This window comes from Oncorhynchus mykiss, chromosome 14 (genome assembly GCF_057628025.1).
Source record: "Oncorhynchus mykiss isolate SJ-2025 chromosome 14, ASM5762802v1, whole genome shotgun sequence".
NCBI lineage: Eukaryota > Metazoa > Chordata > Actinopteri > Salmoniformes > Salmonidae > Oncorhynchus > Oncorhynchus mykiss.
In genome coordinates, this window is record NC_143035.1 from 26,957,730 (window position 1) to 26,975,376 (window position 17,647).

The 17,647-nt window shown below is 44.6% G+C and overlaps 1 protein-coding gene across 1 annotated transcript in view; it reads left to right on the forward strand.

Moving 5' to 3' along the window:
• The first annotated feature begins 102 nt into the window (after positions 1-102).
• The window catches only part of LOC110489086 (PH and SEC7 domain-containing protein 2), a 45,020-nt gene continuing 27,475 nt past the window's right edge, over positions 103-17,647 (forward strand). Inside the window, exons 1-3 of the mRNA XM_021561653.3 lie at positions 103-471; positions 13,865-14,555; positions 14,729-15,505. Coding sequence (XP_021417328.3) covers positions 387-471; positions 13,865-14,555; positions 14,729-15,505 — 1,553 coding nt within the window. The 5' untranslated portion in view covers positions 103-386. The remainder of the gene's footprint in view (positions 472-13,864; positions 14,556-14,728; positions 15,506-17,647) is intronic.

Below are 17,647 nucleotides of genomic sequence, written 5' to 3' on the forward strand. Positions count from 1 at the left end.
AGGACCAAGAGACAGACAGTCCCACTCTGCCCGCGAGCCTCAGAACACTTATTGGATAGAGATGCTCCACGCCTGCAACAGTAGTGGAGGAGAGGGACGTGACAGCCCATCCGCTTAGATCGCTCACACACACACACACACACACAGACACACACAGACACACACACACGCCCCCATCCACGCGCAATCGGTCTACTTGTTTCCCGCCGGCTGGACCTCCCGCATGCCTGAGTCAGTGCGTGGAGGCGAGACTAGCCTACTGTACCGCCAGCACTCGTGCGGCGAGGAGTTGCTTGCAGCGCAGACTAGACAGGGTACCAGTCGGGAAGGACGCCGCACGACGTGGACAAAACAGACCATCGGTCGATATATGTTCTCCCGCGTGGATGGATGGGCAGAGAGAGAAAACAACCCGAACCTGTGGTGCAGAACAGACTTTTCAGGTTACCTTCGATTCAACGCATTTTATTGGTGAGTGCAATATTGAATGACTGATATTGTTGTGGGTTTAATATTATTATAGCTAGGCTATAGATAGAACATACTTTTCAGGTTACCTTCGATTCAACGCATTTTATTGGTGAGTGCAATATTGAATGACTGATATTGTTGTGGGTTTAATATTATTATAGCTAGGCTATAGATAGATAGATTTTGCATGCACAAATAATTTAATTCAATAAATAACCAAATCCTATATAGCATAGCTATCCGATTAATACATCTGGAATCCGATTGAATGGGATCATTGAAAGGCTTTCTCTTCAAAAATCCCTGTCCTTGTGCCAGGACACAAATGCATAAAGGAGAGTAGAAGGGGATATATGTTTCCTACTGCCCTTGTAAAGGTGGCGGTCTCGGACGCTCTCTGTTTGTCCATAATATCCTATGCAGTGTGTGGGCCACGGGGTTTTGTGGTGGTGATGGTGGTGGTGGTGATGGTGGTGGTGGTGGGTGGGGGGGGGGGGGGGGGGGGGGGGGGTCTCCCCTTAAATGGACAAGGGGAGAAATAAAGCTTTTCCGCTTTTAGGAGGACAAGTGAGTTGATCATCAAAAGCGACCAAGGTCTATTTTGGAGAGGAAAAGAAAAGTACCGGCCTCATTTAAGTCTCTCAACCATCCTGTTGTCATGGTTACTGCTGAAGGAGGTTGGGAGAATATCACTACATCTAGGCTGTGCTCCTGCTCTGTGTGTGTGAATGAGATAGGCTACACATACTTGAACTATGTGAGTAGTCTGTGCTGTGTTTCGGTATTTTTATGCTACTCGAGGGCACACTACGTGAGTGTGGCTTGGAGGTTTGCACTGTGCTTTCAGTCCCGCAAGAGATGGATGGTTTGAAACAGGTGCCTGATAACAGTCCTCTCACCCCTGAACCATGAGCCATTGTTATCTTAATTATAGGCTTTATTCGTCTAGTCTAAATCCATTTAATAACGCTTATTGGGACGTCAATTCTCCTGTCGTGAAAACGTGGGCTCATTTGAATAAACGTTTGTTTGAGAGACATATTGTTAAACGTCTCTCTCGAAGCAAGTGCTTATTTTCTCGCAAATGATTTCAGCCTAAGAATCGAGGCGTCAGACATCCAGACACCCCTGCACCAGCCAGCCCACAGACATAAGACGCCGCCGAACATGCGTTCTTTCTTTCTTTCTCCCTCTCTCTCTCTCTCTCTCCCTCCCTCTCCCCACTCTCGTCTCATCCTCCTTTTTCCGTATATTTTTTTGAAAAAAAGTGAATAAGCAACAAATAAAAAAAATAGCATTGGTGTTATAACTAAGATTGATGCCAGGGAATGAATTTGATGAAGTCATTGCAAAGCGATATAATGACACAGTGCAACAAGACGTCTGACATTGATGCACTAGAAGTGACTTATCGGGGTGATTTGTGAGATGCTGATTTGCACGGTTCACTGGGCCATAGTGGATAGTAGGACGGTTAGTATTCGTCTGCGTTAAGAACCAGTGACATGTCGGTGCTGGGGAAGAAAGACTGTCACCCAGCCAGCATAGCATAGTCTACTGCATTGTGTGTGTGTGTGTGTGTGTGTGTGTGTGTGTGTGTGTGTGTGTGTGTGTGTGTGTGTGTGTGTGTGTGTGTGTGTGTGTGTGTGTTGGCTGCAGTGCAGTGGCGTGCATATAAAGGGTTAGTAGGTCATTTGGTAGACCCAGAATGACTGCAGTATGTGATGTGGTTTTCTTACTGTGAGAGGGGAGAGATAGAGGGGGACAAGAAATACAAAAACACACTCATCTTAGTAGTAGTCAAAGACAAAGATTAAAGAAGGGGAAAAGAAAAGCAATTAACAGACGATGAGACAGACTGACTGACAGACTGACTGACATACAGACACACTAACAGAAGTAGTTCTCAGTGGCAGTTCTCAGTGGCAGTTGTCAGTGGTAGTTCTCAGTGGCAGTTGTCAGTGGCAGTTCTCAGTGGTAGTTTTCAGTGACAGTTCTCAGTGGTAGTTCTCAGTGGTAGTTCTCAGTAGCAGTTCTCAGTGGCAGTTGTCAGTGGCAGTTCTCAGTGGCAGTTGTCAGTGGCAGTTGTCAGTGGTAGTTCTCAGTGGTAGTTCTCAGTGGTAGTTCTCAGTGGTAGTTCTCAGCGGTAGTTCTCAGTGGCAGTTGTCAGTGGCAGTTGTCAGTGGCAGTTCTCAGTGGTAGTTTTCAGCGGTAGTTCTCAGTGGTAGTTTTCAGTGGCAGTTCTCAGTGGTAGTTCTCAGTGGTAGTTCTCAGTGGCAGTTCTCAGTGGTAGTTCTCAGTGGCAGTTCTCAGTGGTAGTTTTCAGTGGCAGTCCTCAGCGGTAGTTCTCAGCGGTAGTTCTCAGTGGCAGTTCTCAGTGGTAGTTCTCAATGGCAGTTCTCAGTGGCAGTTCTCAGTGGCAGTTCTCAGTGGTAGTTCTCAGTGGCAGTTCTCAGTGGTAGTTCTCAGTGGCAGTTCTCAGTGGCAGTTCTCAGTGGCAATTCTCAGTGGCAGTTCTCAGTGGTAGTTCTCAGTGGCAGTTCTCAGTGGCAGTTCTCAGTGGCAGTTCTCAGTGGCAGTTCTCAGTGGTAGTTCTCAGTGGCAGTTCTCAGTGGCAGTTCTCAGTGGTAGTTCTCAGTAATAGTTCTCAGTGGCAGTTCTCAGTGGTCGTTCTCAGTGGTAGTTCTCAGTAATAGTTTTCAGTGGCAGTTCTCAGTGGTAGTTCTCAGTAATAGTTCTCAGTGGCAGTTATCAGTGGTAGTTCTCAGTAATAGTTCTCAGTGGCAGTTCTCAGCGGTACTTCTCAGCGGTAGTTCTTAGTGGCAGTTCTCAGCAGTAGTTCTCAGTAGTAATTCTCAGCAGTAGTTCTCAGTAGTAGATTTCAGTGGTAGTTCTCAGTAGCAGTTCTCAGTAGTAATTCTCAGTAGTAGTTCTCAGTAGCATTTCTCAGTAGTGGTTCTCAGTACTAGTTCTCAGTAGCAGTTCACAGTAGTAGTTCTCAGTAGCATTCCTCAGTACTAGTTCTCAGTACTAGTTCTCAGTAGTAGTTCTCAATACTAGTTCTCAGTAGCAGTTCTCAGTACTAGTTCTCAGTAGCTGTTCTCAGTAACAGTTCTAATGAGCAGTTCTCAGTAGCAGTTCTCAGTAGTAGATTTCAGTAGTAGTTCAAATTGGCAGTTCTCAGTAGTAGTTCTCAGTAGCAGTTCTCAGTAGTAGTTCTCAGTAGCAGTTCTCAGTAGCAGTTCTCAGTAGCAGTTCTCAGTGGCAGTTCTCAGTGGTAGTTTTCAGTGGTAGTTCTCAGTGGCAGTTCTCAGTAGTAGTTTTCAGTGGCAGTCCTCAGTGGTAGTTCTCAGCGGTAGTTCTCAGCGGTAGTTCTCAGTGGCAGTTCTCAGTGGTAGTTCTCAGTGGCAGTTCTCAGTGGCAGTTCTCAGTGGCAGTTCTCAGTGGTAGTTCTCAGTGGCAGTTCTCAGTGGTAGTTCTCAGTGGCAGTTCTCAGTGGCAGTTCTCAGTGGCAGTTCTCAGTGGTAGTTCTCAGTGGCAGTTCTCAGTGGTAGTTCTCAGTGGCAGTTCTCAGTGGCAGTTCTCAGTGGCAGTTCTCAGTGGCAGTTCTCAGTGGTAGTTCTCAGTGGCAGTTCTCAGTGGCAGTTCTCAGTGGCAGTTCTCAGTGGTAGTTCTCAGTGGCAGTTCTCAGTGGCAGTTCTCAGTGGCAGTTCTCAGTGGTAGTTCTCAGTAATAGTTCTCAGTGGCAGTTCTCAGTGGTAGTTCTCAGTGGTAGTTCTCAGTAATAGTTCTCAGTGGCAGTTCTCAGTGGTAGTTCTCAGTAATAGTTCTCAGTGGCAGTTCTCAGTGGTAGTTCTCAGTAATAGTTCTCAGTGGCAGTTCTCAGCGGTACTTCTCAGCGGTAGTTCTTAGTGGCAGTTCTCAGCAGTAGTTCTCAGTAGTAATTCTCAGCAGTAGTTCTCAGTAGTAGATTTCAGTGGTAGTTCTCAGTAGCAGTTCTCAGTAGTAATTCTCAGTAGTAGTTCTCAGTAGCATTTCTCAGTAGTGGTTCTCAGTACTAGTTCTCAGTAGCAGTTCACAGTAGTAGTTCTCAGTAGCATTCCTCAGTACTAGTTCTCAGTACTAGTTCTCAGTAGTAGTTCTCAGTACTAGTTCTCAGTAGCAGTTCTCAGTAGTTGTTCTCAGTAGCAGTTCTCAGTAGCAGTTCTCAGTAGTAAATTTCAGTAGTAGTTCAAATTGGCAGTTCTCAGTAGCAGATCTCAGTAGCAGTTCTCAGTAGTTGTTCTCAGTAGTTGTTCTCAGAAGCCGATCTCAGTAGCAGTTCTCAGTAGCAGTTCTCAGTAGTAGTTCAAAGTAACAGTTCTCAGTAGTAGATTTCAGTATTTGTTCTCAGTGGCAGTTCTCAGTAGCAATTCTCAGTAGTAGTTCTCAGTAGCATTCCTCAGTACTAGTTCTCAGTAGTAGTTCTCAGTGCTAGTTCTCAGTAGCAGTTCTCAGTACTAGTTCTCAGTACTAGATTTCAGTAGTAGATCTCAGTCGTAGTTCTCAGTAGCAGTTCTCAGTAGTACATTTCAGTAGTAGTTCTCAGTAGTAGTTCAAATTGGCAGTTCTCAGTAGCAGTTCTCAGTAGCAGCTCTCAGTAGTAGTTCTCAGTAGTAGTTCTCAGTAGCAGCTCTCAGTAGTAGTTCTCAGTACTAGTTCTCAGTAGTAGTTATCAGTTGTAGATCTCAGTAGTAGGTCTCAGTAGTACATTTCAGTAGTAGTTCTCAGTAGTAGTTCTCAGTAGCAGCTCTCAGTAGTAGTTCTCAGTAGCAGTTCTCAGTAGTAGTTCTCAGTAATTGTTCTCAGTAGCTGTTCTCAGTAACAGTTTTCAGTAGTAGTTCTCAGTAGCAGTTCTCAGTTGTAGATCTCAGTAGTAGTTCTCAGTAGTAGATTGCAGTAGTAGTTCTCAGTGGCAGTTCTCAGTAGTAGTTCTCAGTTGTAGATCTCAGTAGTAGTTATCAGTAGTAGATTGCAGTAGTAGTTCTCAGTAGCAGCTCTCCGTAGTAGTTCTCAGTAGTAGTTCTCAGTTGTAGATCTCAGTATTAGTTATCAGTAGTAGATTGCAGTAGTAGTTCTCTGTAGCAGTTCTCAGTAGCAGTTCTCAGTATTAGTTCTCAGTAGCAGTTCTCAGTAGTAGTTCTCAGTAGCAGTTCTCAGTATTAGCTCTCAGTAGCAGTTCTCAGTAGTAGTTCTCAGTAGCAGTTTTCAGTAGTAGTTCTCTGTAGCAGTTCTCAGTAGCAGTTCTCTGTAGCAGTTCTCAGTAGCAGTTCTCAGTATTAGTTCTCAGTAGCAGTTCTCAGTAGTAGTTCTCAGTAGCAGTTTTTAGTAGTAGTTCTCAGTAGCAGTTCTCAGTAGTAGTTCTCAGTAGCAGTTCTCAGTAGTAGTTCAAAGTAACAGTTCTCAGTAGTAGATTTCAGTATTTGTTCTCAGTAGTAGATTTCAGTAGTAGTTCTCAGTAGTAGATTTCAGTAGTAGTTCTCAGTAGTAGATTTCAGTAGTAGTTCTCAGTAGTAGATTTCAGTAGTAGTTCTCAGTAGTAGATTTCAGTAGTAGTTCTCAGTAGTAGATTTCAGTAGTAGTTCTCAGTAGTAGATTTCAGTAGTAGTTCTCAGTAGTAGATTTCAGTAGTAGTTCTCAGTAGTAGATTTCAGTAGTAGTTCTCCATGGTGGTTCTCAGTGGTAGTTCTCAATAGCAGTTCTCAGTAGTAGTTCTCAGTAGTAGATTTCAGTAGTAGCTTGCTATCTCAGTAGTACATTTGAGTAGTAGTTTTCAGTAGTAGATCTCAGCAATCTTCCTCAGTAGTAGATTTCAGTAGTAGTTCTCCATGGCGGTTCTCAGTAGCAGTTCTCATTAGTAGCTCTCAGTGGAAGTTCTCAGTGGTAGTTCTCAGTAGTAGATTTCAGTAGTAGTTCTCAGTAGTAGATTTCAGTAGTAGTTCTCCATGGCGGTTCTCAGTGGTAGTTCTCAGTGGTAGTTCTCAGTGGAAGTTCTCAGTGGTAGTTCTCAGTAGTAGATTTCAGTAGTAGTTCTCAGTAGTAGATTTCAGTAGTAGTTCTCAGTAGTAGATTTCAGTAGTAGATTTCAGTAGTAGTTCTCAGTAGTAGATTTCAGTAGTAGTTCTCCATGGTGGTTCTCAGTGGTAGTTCTCAGTGGTAGTTCTCAGTGGAAGTTCTCAGTGGTAGTTCTCAGTAGTAGATTTCAGTAGTAGTTCTCAGTAGTAGATTTCAGTAGTAGTTCTCAGTGGAAGTTCTCAGTGGTAGTTCTCAGTAGTAGATTTCAGTAGTAGTTCTCAGTAGGTGATTTCAGTAGTAGTTCTCAGTAGTAGATTTCAGTAGTAGTTCTCCATGGTGGTTCTCAGTGGTAGTTCTCAGTAGTAGATTTCATTAGTAGTTCTCAGTAGTAGATTTCAGTAGTAGTTCTCCATGGTGGTTCTCAGTGGTAGTTCTCAACAGCAGTTCTCAGTAGTAGATTTCAGTAGTAGTTCTCAGTAGTAGATTTCAGTAGTAGTTCTCAGTAGTAGATTTCAATAGTAGTTCTCAGTAGTAGATTTCAGTAGTAGTTCTCAGTAGTAGATTTCAGTAGTAGTTCTCAGTAGTAGATTTCAGTAGTAGATCTCAGTGGCAGTTCTCAGTGGTAGTTATTAAATAGCAATCGAGTTTGCTCTGTGTTTTTTGTAAAATTCTTTCCAATGTGTCAAGTAATTATCATTTTTTTCTGTATGATTTGGTTGGGTCTAATTGTGTTTCTGTCCTGGCGCTCTGTTGGGTCTGTTTGTGTTTGTGAACAGAGCCTCAGGACCAGCTTGCTTCTGGGACTCTTCTCTACGTTCAGTTCTCTGTAGGTGATGGCTTTGTTGTGGAAGGTGTGGAAAATTGCTTGCTTTTAGGTGGTTGTAGAATTTAAAATTTGAGGGTATCGGCCAATCAAGCTACAGCACACACACACACACACACACAGACACACACACACACACACACACACACACACATACACACACACACACACACACACACACTCACACACACACACACACACACACACACACACACACACACACACGCACGCACCCACACACACACACACACACACACACACACACACACACACACACAGTAGTAGTTCTCGGTAGTTGTCTCAGTAGTAATTCTTTGTGTATAGTGTTTCCTATAGTATTCTTTCTGCTGCATTAAACAAACCAATCATTCTTATCACTGTTGTCTCACAGATGAATGGAGCCTCGTCTTAAAGAGATCAATAAATAACCAACCAAACTTCTGTGTGTGTTTGTACTGTATGTGTTTGTGTGTGTGTGTGTGTACTGGATGTGTGTGTGTGTGCGTGTGTGGGTGTGTGTTCTCTGTGTGTGTGTGCGTTTGTGTGTGTGTGTTCTCTGCGTATGTGTGTGTACATGTGTGCATGTGCATCTTTGGAGTCAGTAAGTGAATTCTGGTTTTGTCATCAGAACAATAGACTCTTATGCCTTATAAATGTCCCTTAATTACTATGACAGCAATACCATTTTTTAAATACAATTTAAGGGCTTTATTGGCATGGAAAACGTGTTTACATTGTTAAAGCAAGTGAAATAGATAATAAACAAATGTGAAATAAACAATAATTAACAAAATGAACAGTAAACATTACACTCATAAAGTTCTAAAATAATAAAGACATTTCAAATGTCATATTATGTCTATTTACAGTGTTGCAATGATGTACAAATAGTCAAAGTACAAAAGGGAAAATAAATCATCATAAATATAGGTTGTGTTTACAATGGTGTTCTTCACTGGTTGCCCTTTTCTTGTGGCAACAGGTCACACATCTTGCTGCTGTGATTGCGCACTGTGGTATTTCACCCAATAGATATGGGAGTTTATCAAAATTGGATTTGTTTTCGAAGACTTTGTGGGTCTGTGTAATCTGAGGGCAATATGTGTCTCTAATATGGTCATACATTTGGCAGGAGGTTAGGAAGTGCAGCTCAGTTTCCAGCTCATTTTGTGGGCAGTGTGCATATAGCCTGTCTTCTCTGGAGAGCCAGATCTGCCTTCGGTGGCCTTTCTCAATAGCCAGGCTATGCTCACTGAGTCTGTACATAGTCAAAGAGTTCCTTCATTTTGGGTCAGTCACAGTCAGTGGTCAGGTATTCTGCCACTGTGTACTCTCTGTTTAGGGCCAAATAGCATTTGAGTTTGCGCAGTTTTTTTGTAAATTCTTTCCAATGTGTAAAGTAATTATATATTTTTTAAATCATGATTTTGGTTGGGTCTAATTGTGTTTATGTCCTGGGGCTCTGTGGGGTCTGTTTGTGTTTGTGAACAGCCCCAGGACCAGCTTGCTTATGGAGCTCTTCTCCAGGTTCAGTTCTCTGTAGGTGATAGCTTTGTTGTGGAAGGTGTGGAAAATCACTTGCTTTTAGGTGGTTGTAGAATTTAACGTCTCCTTTCTGGATTTTGATAATTAGCGGGTATCGGCCAATCAAGCTACAGCACACACATACACACGCACACACGCACACACACACCCAATGCATAACAATGTGGTGTGGGGTATGGGCCTCAGCAGTGGGACTCTTAGTGCTGCTCTACATAGCTGTTTTCCTGTTTGGACTCTTAGTGCTGCTCTACATAGCTGTTTTCCTGTGCGTGTGCGTGTGTGTGTATGTGTGAGCGTGTGAGCGTGCGTGCGCGTGCGTGCGCGTGTGTGTGTGTGTGAGAAAGAGATTACATAAGTGTTTCATTGTATGTTGATGTCTATCCATCCATGTGTTTGGATATTTTAGTTGTCTGCATTTGAGTGTGGTGATGTGTGTGATAACATAATACTATCTACATAAATGTGTGTGACTAGGCATGTCACTCGTGTGTATGTCCTTTATGTGGCAATCATGATGTCCTTTAATTTTAGTCTCCTCTTTACTTCAGCCTGGTCCATAGGGTTGGGAGGTTCAGCCTGGTGCATAGGGTTGGGGGGTTCAGCCTGGTCCATAGGGTTGGGGGGTTCAGCCTGGTCCATAGGGTTGGGAGGTTCAGCCTGGTCCATAGGGTTGGGGGGTTCAGCCTGGTCCATAGGGTTGGGGGGTTCAGCCTGGTCCATAGGGTTGGGAGGTTCAGCCTGGTCCATAGGGTTGGGAGGTTCAGCCTGGTCCATAGGGTTGGGGGGTTCAGCCTGGTCCATAGAGTTGGGGGGTTCAGCCTGGTCCATAGGGTTGGGAGGTTCAGCCTGGTCCATTGGGTTGGGAGGTTCAGCCTGGTCCATAGGGTTGGGAGGTTCAGCCTGGTCCATAGGGTTGGGAGGTTCAGCCTGGTCCATAGGGTTGGGAGGTTCAGCCTGGTCCATAGGGTTGGGAGGTTCAGCCTGGTCCATAGGGTTGGGGGGTTCAGCCTGGTCCATAGGGTTGGGAGGTTCAGCCTGGTCCATAGGGTTGGGAGGTTCAGCCTGGTCCATAGGGTTGGGAGGTTCAGCCTGGTCCATAGGGTTGGGAGGTTTGAGACATAAATGTAAAAAAATCATCAAATCACAACCGGCTCCAACACGTACCTCAAATCTGCTTACACCTACTAATGTAAGCCGTAGGTGATCCGCCGGTCTATTAATTAAGGCTAGGGGTTCCGCTAGCGGGACAACTTCCAGTGAAACTGGAGGGCGCCCAATTAAAATAAATAATCATAAAAATGATGGATATTAAACATTTAGGTCCATACAAGTGTCTTATATTGGTTAAAAGCTAAATTATTGTTAATCTAACTGCACTGTCCGATTTACAGTAGGCTTTACAGCGAAAGCATGCCATGCGATTGTTTGAGGACGGCGCCCACATCAAAATATTTTTCCACCGGCACAGGTTTCATAAATTCACAAATAGCGATTAAATATTCACTTACTTTTTGAAAATCGTCCTCTGATTTGTCATCCAACGGGTCCCAGCTACAACACGTAGTGTCGTTTTGTTAGATAAAATCCTTATTTATATCCCAAACAGTCAGTTTAGTCGGCACCATCGATTTGAGTAATCCACTCATTCAACATGCAGACAAAGCAATCCGAAAAGCTACCGCTAAACTTTGTTAAAACAAGTCAAAATACATTTCTAGTTAATCCTCAGATACCCTAATATGTAATTAAACTATAATATTTCATACGGAAATAAATATGTTCAATAGGAAAGCAATATTAGCAGATGCGCGCATACACTGATTTCCAAGTTTGAGTCCCTGTACTAAAACTCATTATTCTTCCTAGTTTTGGAAGAAACAAGCCTGAAACCTTGAACAAAGACTACTGACACCCAGTGGAAGCCATCGGAATTGCATACTGGGAGCTATATTAAATTTTTTTCCCTATATATTCCATTGGAAGAGCATGGGCTCTCAACAAAAAAAAATCCAGTTGGTTTTTCTTTGGATTTCCTCCTAGCATATCTATTGTGTTATGGTCTCCTACATTATTTGAACATTTCTACAAACATCAGAGTGTTTTCTTTACAATGGTACCAATTATATGCATATCCTGGCTTCAGGGCCTGAGCAACAGGCAGTTTACTTTGGGCACGTAGGTCAGGCGGAAATGGAGAAAAATAGACCCTAGCCTGAAGTTTTAATGCTGATGAATCAGCAGACAATGTGACGTCTGCGCACAGAGACTCCGTCTTTATTAAAAACAAGAAATGGGAAGATGGAATGGCGGCTCCTCCAAAATCTACTATCATTTCAGGAAGAGTACTTTGTTCCAAAAGCCTTGTTCTCTGTACAGTAACCAATTGCGTTAACACCAAACAATAACAGGTACACTGACTGCCAAAATAAAAGTCCAAAATCACATTATTACAGTCCAATAATACATTTCCTACATTATCGTATGCTGGTGATACTACCAGCCCAATGAAATACAACCCAGACCAATGAAGAGTGAGACTCGCTGCCCAATCTCCAGCTGATATTCCAATAGGAACCAGTGCCTGATGTCCAGAAGGTTGCAGGTTTAAAGCCCCGGTGGACTTTCAGCATCTGGACCCCAGAGAAGGGCACTTAACCTGGGTGGTTTGTGATGGCCATTCAGCTGTGAAAAGAGGAGAAATAAAGCAGTGAATGAGTGATGTGAGATGTCATGTGAGATATCATGTGAGATGAGATGTGATATGAGAGATGTGATGTGAGATGTAATGTGATGTGAGCTGTGATGTGTGATGTAATGTGATGTGAGATGTAATGTGATGTGAGATGTAATGTGATATGTCATGTGAGATGTGAGATGTAATGTGATGTGAGATGTAATGGGATATGTCATGTGAGATGAGATGTGAGATGAGATGTGAGATGAGATGTGATATGTGAGATGTGATGTGAGATGTAATGTGATGTGAGCTGTGATGTGATGTGAGATGTAATGGGATATGTCATGTGAGATGAGATGTGAGATGAGATGTGATATGTGAGATGTGATGTGAGATGTAATGTGATGTGAGCTGTGATGTGTGATGTAATGTGATGTGAGATGTAATGTGATGTGAGATGTAATGTGATATGTCATGTGAGATGTGAGATGTAATGTGATGTGAGCTGTGATGTGAGATGTGTGTAATGGGATATGTCATGTGAGATGAGATGTGAGATGAGATGTGAGATGAGATGTGATATGTGAGATGTGATGTGAGATGTAATGTGATGTGAGCTGTGATGTGATGTGAGATGTAATGGGATATGTCATGTGAGATGAGATGTGAGATGAGATGTGATATGTGAGATGTGATGTGAGATGTAATGTGATGTGAGCTGTGATGTGTGATGTAATGTGATGTGAGATGTAATGTGATGTGAGATGTAATGTGATATGTCATGTGAGATGTGAGATGTAATGTGATGTGAGCTGTGATGTGAGATGTGTGATGTAATGTGATGTGAGATGTGAGATGTAATGTGATATGTGATGTGAGATGTAATGTGATGTGAGATGTAATGTGATGTGAGATGTAATGGGATATGTCATGTGAGATGAGATGTGAGATGAGATGTGATATGTGAGATGTGATGTCAGATGTAATGTGATGTGAGCTGTGATGTGTGATGTAATGTGATGTGAGATGTAATGGGATATGTCATGTGAGATGAGATGTGAGATGAGATGTGATATGTGAGATGTGATGTGAGATGTAATGTGATGTGAGCTGTGATGTGTGATGTGAGATGTAATGTGATGTGAGATGTAATGTGATGTGAGCTGTGATGTGTGATGTAATGTGATGTGAGATGTAATGTGATGTGAGATGTAATGTGATATGTCATGTGAGATGTGAGATGTAATGTGATGTGAGCTGTGATGTGAGATGTGTGATGTAATGTGATGTGAGATGTAATGTGATGTGAGATGTAATGTGATATGTGATGTGAGATGTAATGTGATGTGAGATGTAATGTGATGTGAGATGTAATGGGATATGTCATGTGAGATGAGATGTGAGATGAGATGTGATATGTGAGATGTGATGTCAGATGTAATGTGATGTGAGCTGTGATGTGTGATGTAATGTGATGTGAGATGTAATGGGATATGTCATGTGAGATGAGATGTGAGATGAGATGTGATATGTGAGATGTGATGTGAGATGTAATGTGATGTGAGCTGTGATGTGTGATGTGAGATGTAATGTGATGTGAGATGTAATGTGATATGTCATGTGAGATGTGAGATGTAATGTGATGTGAGCTGTGATGTGAGATGTGTGAGGTAATGTGATGTGAGATGTAATGTGATATGTGATGTGAGATGTAATGTGATGTGAGATGTAATGTGATGTGAGATGTGAGATGTAATGTGATATGTGATGTGAGATAGAGGAGCAGCTGTGTGGATTAAAGGCCTGCTGCTCTGGATAAAATATGACTCTGTAAGAGGGATCCTTTTGACATGGATCTGCAGGGGCTTTAAAATGATCTTCCTTCACTCTCTCTCTTTCGCGCTCCTTCTTCTGGCCTCTTTTTCTGTTTCTTCTGGACTCATCTGGTTTAGAGGACATAGTGTTCTAGACACACGCATGTACACACCCACCCACCCACCCACCTACACACACACACACACACACACACACACACACACACACACACACACACACACACACACACACACACACACACACACACACACACACACACACACACACACAAGTACAGGGGGATTCTGTCCAAGGTGACCTCTATATTACAATTAAGGCTAAGAATAATGAAATTAACTGTATCAGACAGCAACCCACCCCTCCCTCCCATTCCCCCTCCCTTCTGTCTCTCTTTTTCTTCTATTCTCTTCTCTTTTTCACCTGTGCTTCCTTTCTCCCCCTCTGTCTCTCTTCCCAAGACGGTCTGTCCTCCCTGGTCCTGGATCCAGAGCTCACTGCCTCCCCCTGGCCCCAGACGACCCCCCCCCCACAACCAGGCACCATGACCCAGGAGGGGCAGGGACCACACCAGACTGAACCCACTACACCCCCAGACATCCAGGGGGTGACCCCAGCTCACCCTTCAGAGGAGTCAGCCACAGACCAAGGGCTGGAGGGGCTAGGTCTGGAGGTGAAGGTGGAGGGGATAGAGGGGACCAATGAGGAGGAAGGGGAGGGAAGTGTTACGGTAGAAGGGGAAGTACACAGAGAACGAGAAGGTGGGGAAAGTGGAAAGGGAGAGGGTGATGAGGTAGGTGAGGGAGTGGAACAAGTGATGCAGGGAGAAGGAGAGGTGCATGAAGAGAGAGAGAGTATGGCAGAGACAAGTGATGAAGAAGATGGGCTGGGGGATGAGAGGATAGATTCAGAGGATGGTCAGACAGATGGAGAACTAGAGAGAGTGGAGGAGGTGGAGAAGGAGGGGGATAACATGAACACAGAGGCCACAGATGAGGCAGAACCAGCCTGCAAGCCCAGCTGTGAGGAGGAGGAGGAAGGAGAGGAGGAGGAGTTAACACCACCACCACCACCACCTGAGAACCAGGAAGAGGACCAGGACTTACCAGACCCACCGCAGTCTCTGGACATAATCAGATCAGTACAACAGACGTGAGCAGACCTTGACTAGTGTGGTCATGAGTGAATGTATAGGTCGGATCATTTATAGAACATCTGTCAACAGACTGAGATGAGTGTGTTAATGCGGAGGGTGAGTGTGTAGTTTAATATGTAGCTGTTTTATAAAAGTTGTATTCTAATGATACTCCATGTTCTCCATACAGGCTGGAGAACGGGATAGGACCTGAGAACGGAATCGAAGGGCATGAAGAGGAGGATGATGAAGAGGATGAAGATGAGGTAGAAGGATGCGGCTTAGTAGAGGTCATCCAGGAACACCTGGACACGTTCAGCTCCACCTTCGAGTGTTCCGTAGAGCTGGCGGACACAGAGGTGGAGGAAGAGGAGGAGGAGGAGGAGGGGGATGGGGATGGGAGAGGTAACCAGGACAGTTTCAGCTCTGTGTTTGAACGCATCGTGGAGCACGTTGTGGCCATAGAGAGGGAGGAAGAGGAAGATGAGGAAGAGGGGGAGAAGAACACGGTGGACAACAAGGACGGCTTCAGCTCGACGTTTGAGCGTATCGTTGAGTCTGCGCTTCTCCGCGGGGGAACGTGCTACAGTAGTCTGGACTCTCTGGATGTCCTGTCACTCACAGATGAGACAGACAGCTGCGTCAGCTTCGAGGCGCCACTCACACCCCTTATTCAGCAGAGGTCCTTCCTTCAGAGCCCTGAGCCACTGGAGCTAGAACTAGCCACCGTCATGGAGCAGGAGGGGAGTGAGGCTGGAACCGAGGCCCAGCAAGGAGAGCCTGAGGCTGGGGAGAGTGCTGCAGGGCCTGGGCCTGGACCTGGAGGAAGCCCACTAAGGACCACCATCACCGGGACGAGGTCAGAGTTTGTACTGAGCCAGCCTGGCCGGTGGGACATCCCTAATGGGTTTCATACAGACACCCAGGGGGGAGTGGAGGGCTCTGGAGCCATACCCAACTCAATGAGGTAAGAGAGCAAGGTAGGGGCAAAGCAGTGGGAAAACATGGTAGGTTGAGTGAGTTAAGGTAAGGGTAATGGTAACGGTAATGGCTAGGGTTAGGGTTGAGCTGGGATGTGAACTTGAAGCTAGAGTTAGGGTTGTGGTTGAGGGTTAGCGTTGTGGTTGTGGCTAGGTTTAGGGTAATGGCTAGGGTTAGGGTTGAGCCCGGGATGTGAACTTGAAGCTAGAGTTAGGGTTGTGGTTGAGGGTTAGCGTTGTGGTTGTGGCTAGGTTTAGGGTAATTGCTTGGGTTAGGGTTGAGCCAGGGTGTGGACTTGAAGCTAGGGTTAAGGGTTGGGGTTATGACTAGGGTTAGGGTTAGGTTGAGTGGGTCAGTGGTAGGTTGTCACAGGTTGTGTCTGGTTGTCTACCATGAAAGCAGGCTTGATTTAGGTGTATCAAAGTGCAGAACTCAGACATCATCCTAGAAAAGTCTCTGGCCTATCCACTACTAAAGCATGTCTAGTGAAGCTCACTTGGGAGTTAAAGGGACTTCAAACTACAGTGTAATGCCCTGTAATTAAGCCTCTACTGGTCCCAGTCTCATCCAGCAGGGGGCATGAGTGAGATGACCAGGCAGGCTGAGGTTCATTAGCAGAGGGGTCTGGCTGGGTGTCTCAGGGGATAGTTCTGTTCATATCGTCCTCCTCCCACTGGTTGTGTCTGGCTGGGCTTACAGGTCCAATGCTGCAGGATATGGAGGTTTATTTAGACATTAGAGTTGAGATTATGCACAGCACACTCAATTTACACAAAATACTTACACTAAATACTATACGTAATCAACTCCCAGAGAGAGCATGCTAGATCTAGTTCATATACAATGCAATACTTGAGTCTGAGTTCATGTCAAAAGCCTTTCAATTTGTCAACTAGGTCCATTATCACATAGCTATGTTCTCTCATGTCTTCTAGCTCCACTCAGCCACTAGTGTAGCGTGGTAATGTGAAACACATGGGAACATGAGACCTGGACATAGGTCAGGAGCCATTATACTATCCCCACAGGACCACAGTCTCTGGGTCTAATGTTTCAAACAGTGTCAGATTGTCAGAGATCACTGCAGTCTGCTGGGATACTGTCTAACTGTTCTGCTGATCACTTGGTGTTCCACTTCTGAATCAGTGCAGGATATCATGGAGCTAAGTGCCTCTTTCTAGAAAGTCTGACAGACAGAATTCTAAAGGCTGCTGTTGTGGTGAATTCTAGAACTGATTGCATTAGAGATCATTCTGAATTCCATTATGGATTCCAGAATGGTGGGAGAGAAAAAATCATACATGCTCAGTGTATTTATGAGCCATAGTTCTCAAAGAGAGCATCTCTCTCTCTCTGTCTCTGTCTCTGTCTGTCTCTCTATCTTTCTCCCTCTCTCTCTCACTCTCTCTCTCTTTCTCTCTCTCTCTGTCTCTCTCTCTGTCTCGCACTCTCTCTCTGTTTCTGCAGATGTTGTCGTTTAAGCGAGAGCCTGCTTCCTGCCCGCCCGCCCCTAGCTGAATGAGGCATTGTTTTGGTGGTGACATCATCGTCTTTGGCCTTCCTCTGCCCAGTGGGTGCAGAGCAAGCCCCAGTATGTGTGTTAGAGGGAGAGATTCCCAGTCTGTGTGTTAGAGCGAGAGATTCCCAGTCTGTGTGCTAGAGGGAGGGATTTCCAGTCTGTGAGTTAGAGGGATAGATTCCCAGTCTTTGTGTTAGGGGGAGAGATTCCCAGTCTGTGTGTTAGAGGGAGAGATTCCCAGGCTGTGTGTTAGAGGAAGAGATTCCCAGTCTGTGTGTTAGAGGAAAAGATTCCCAGTCTGTGTGTTAGAGAAAGAGATTCCCAGTCTGTGTGTTAGAGGAAGAGATTCCCAGTCTGTGTGTTAGAGGGAGAGATTCCCAGTCTGTGTGTTAGAGGGAGAGAAAGGGGAGAACACTTTGACTTCTGCAGTTTACCGATCTGGAGTAGATACTTGTGTAGGGGAGTTACATTTGAGTGATCATATTTGGAGTCTCTTTCTGTTCTCGTGCATCTCTCACTGAGGATGTGTCGAGTAGCAGGAATGAGCTTTTTGTTTACATCATTCGTTTACATCATTCTGTGAAACAGAGTACGATGCACAATGTCTGT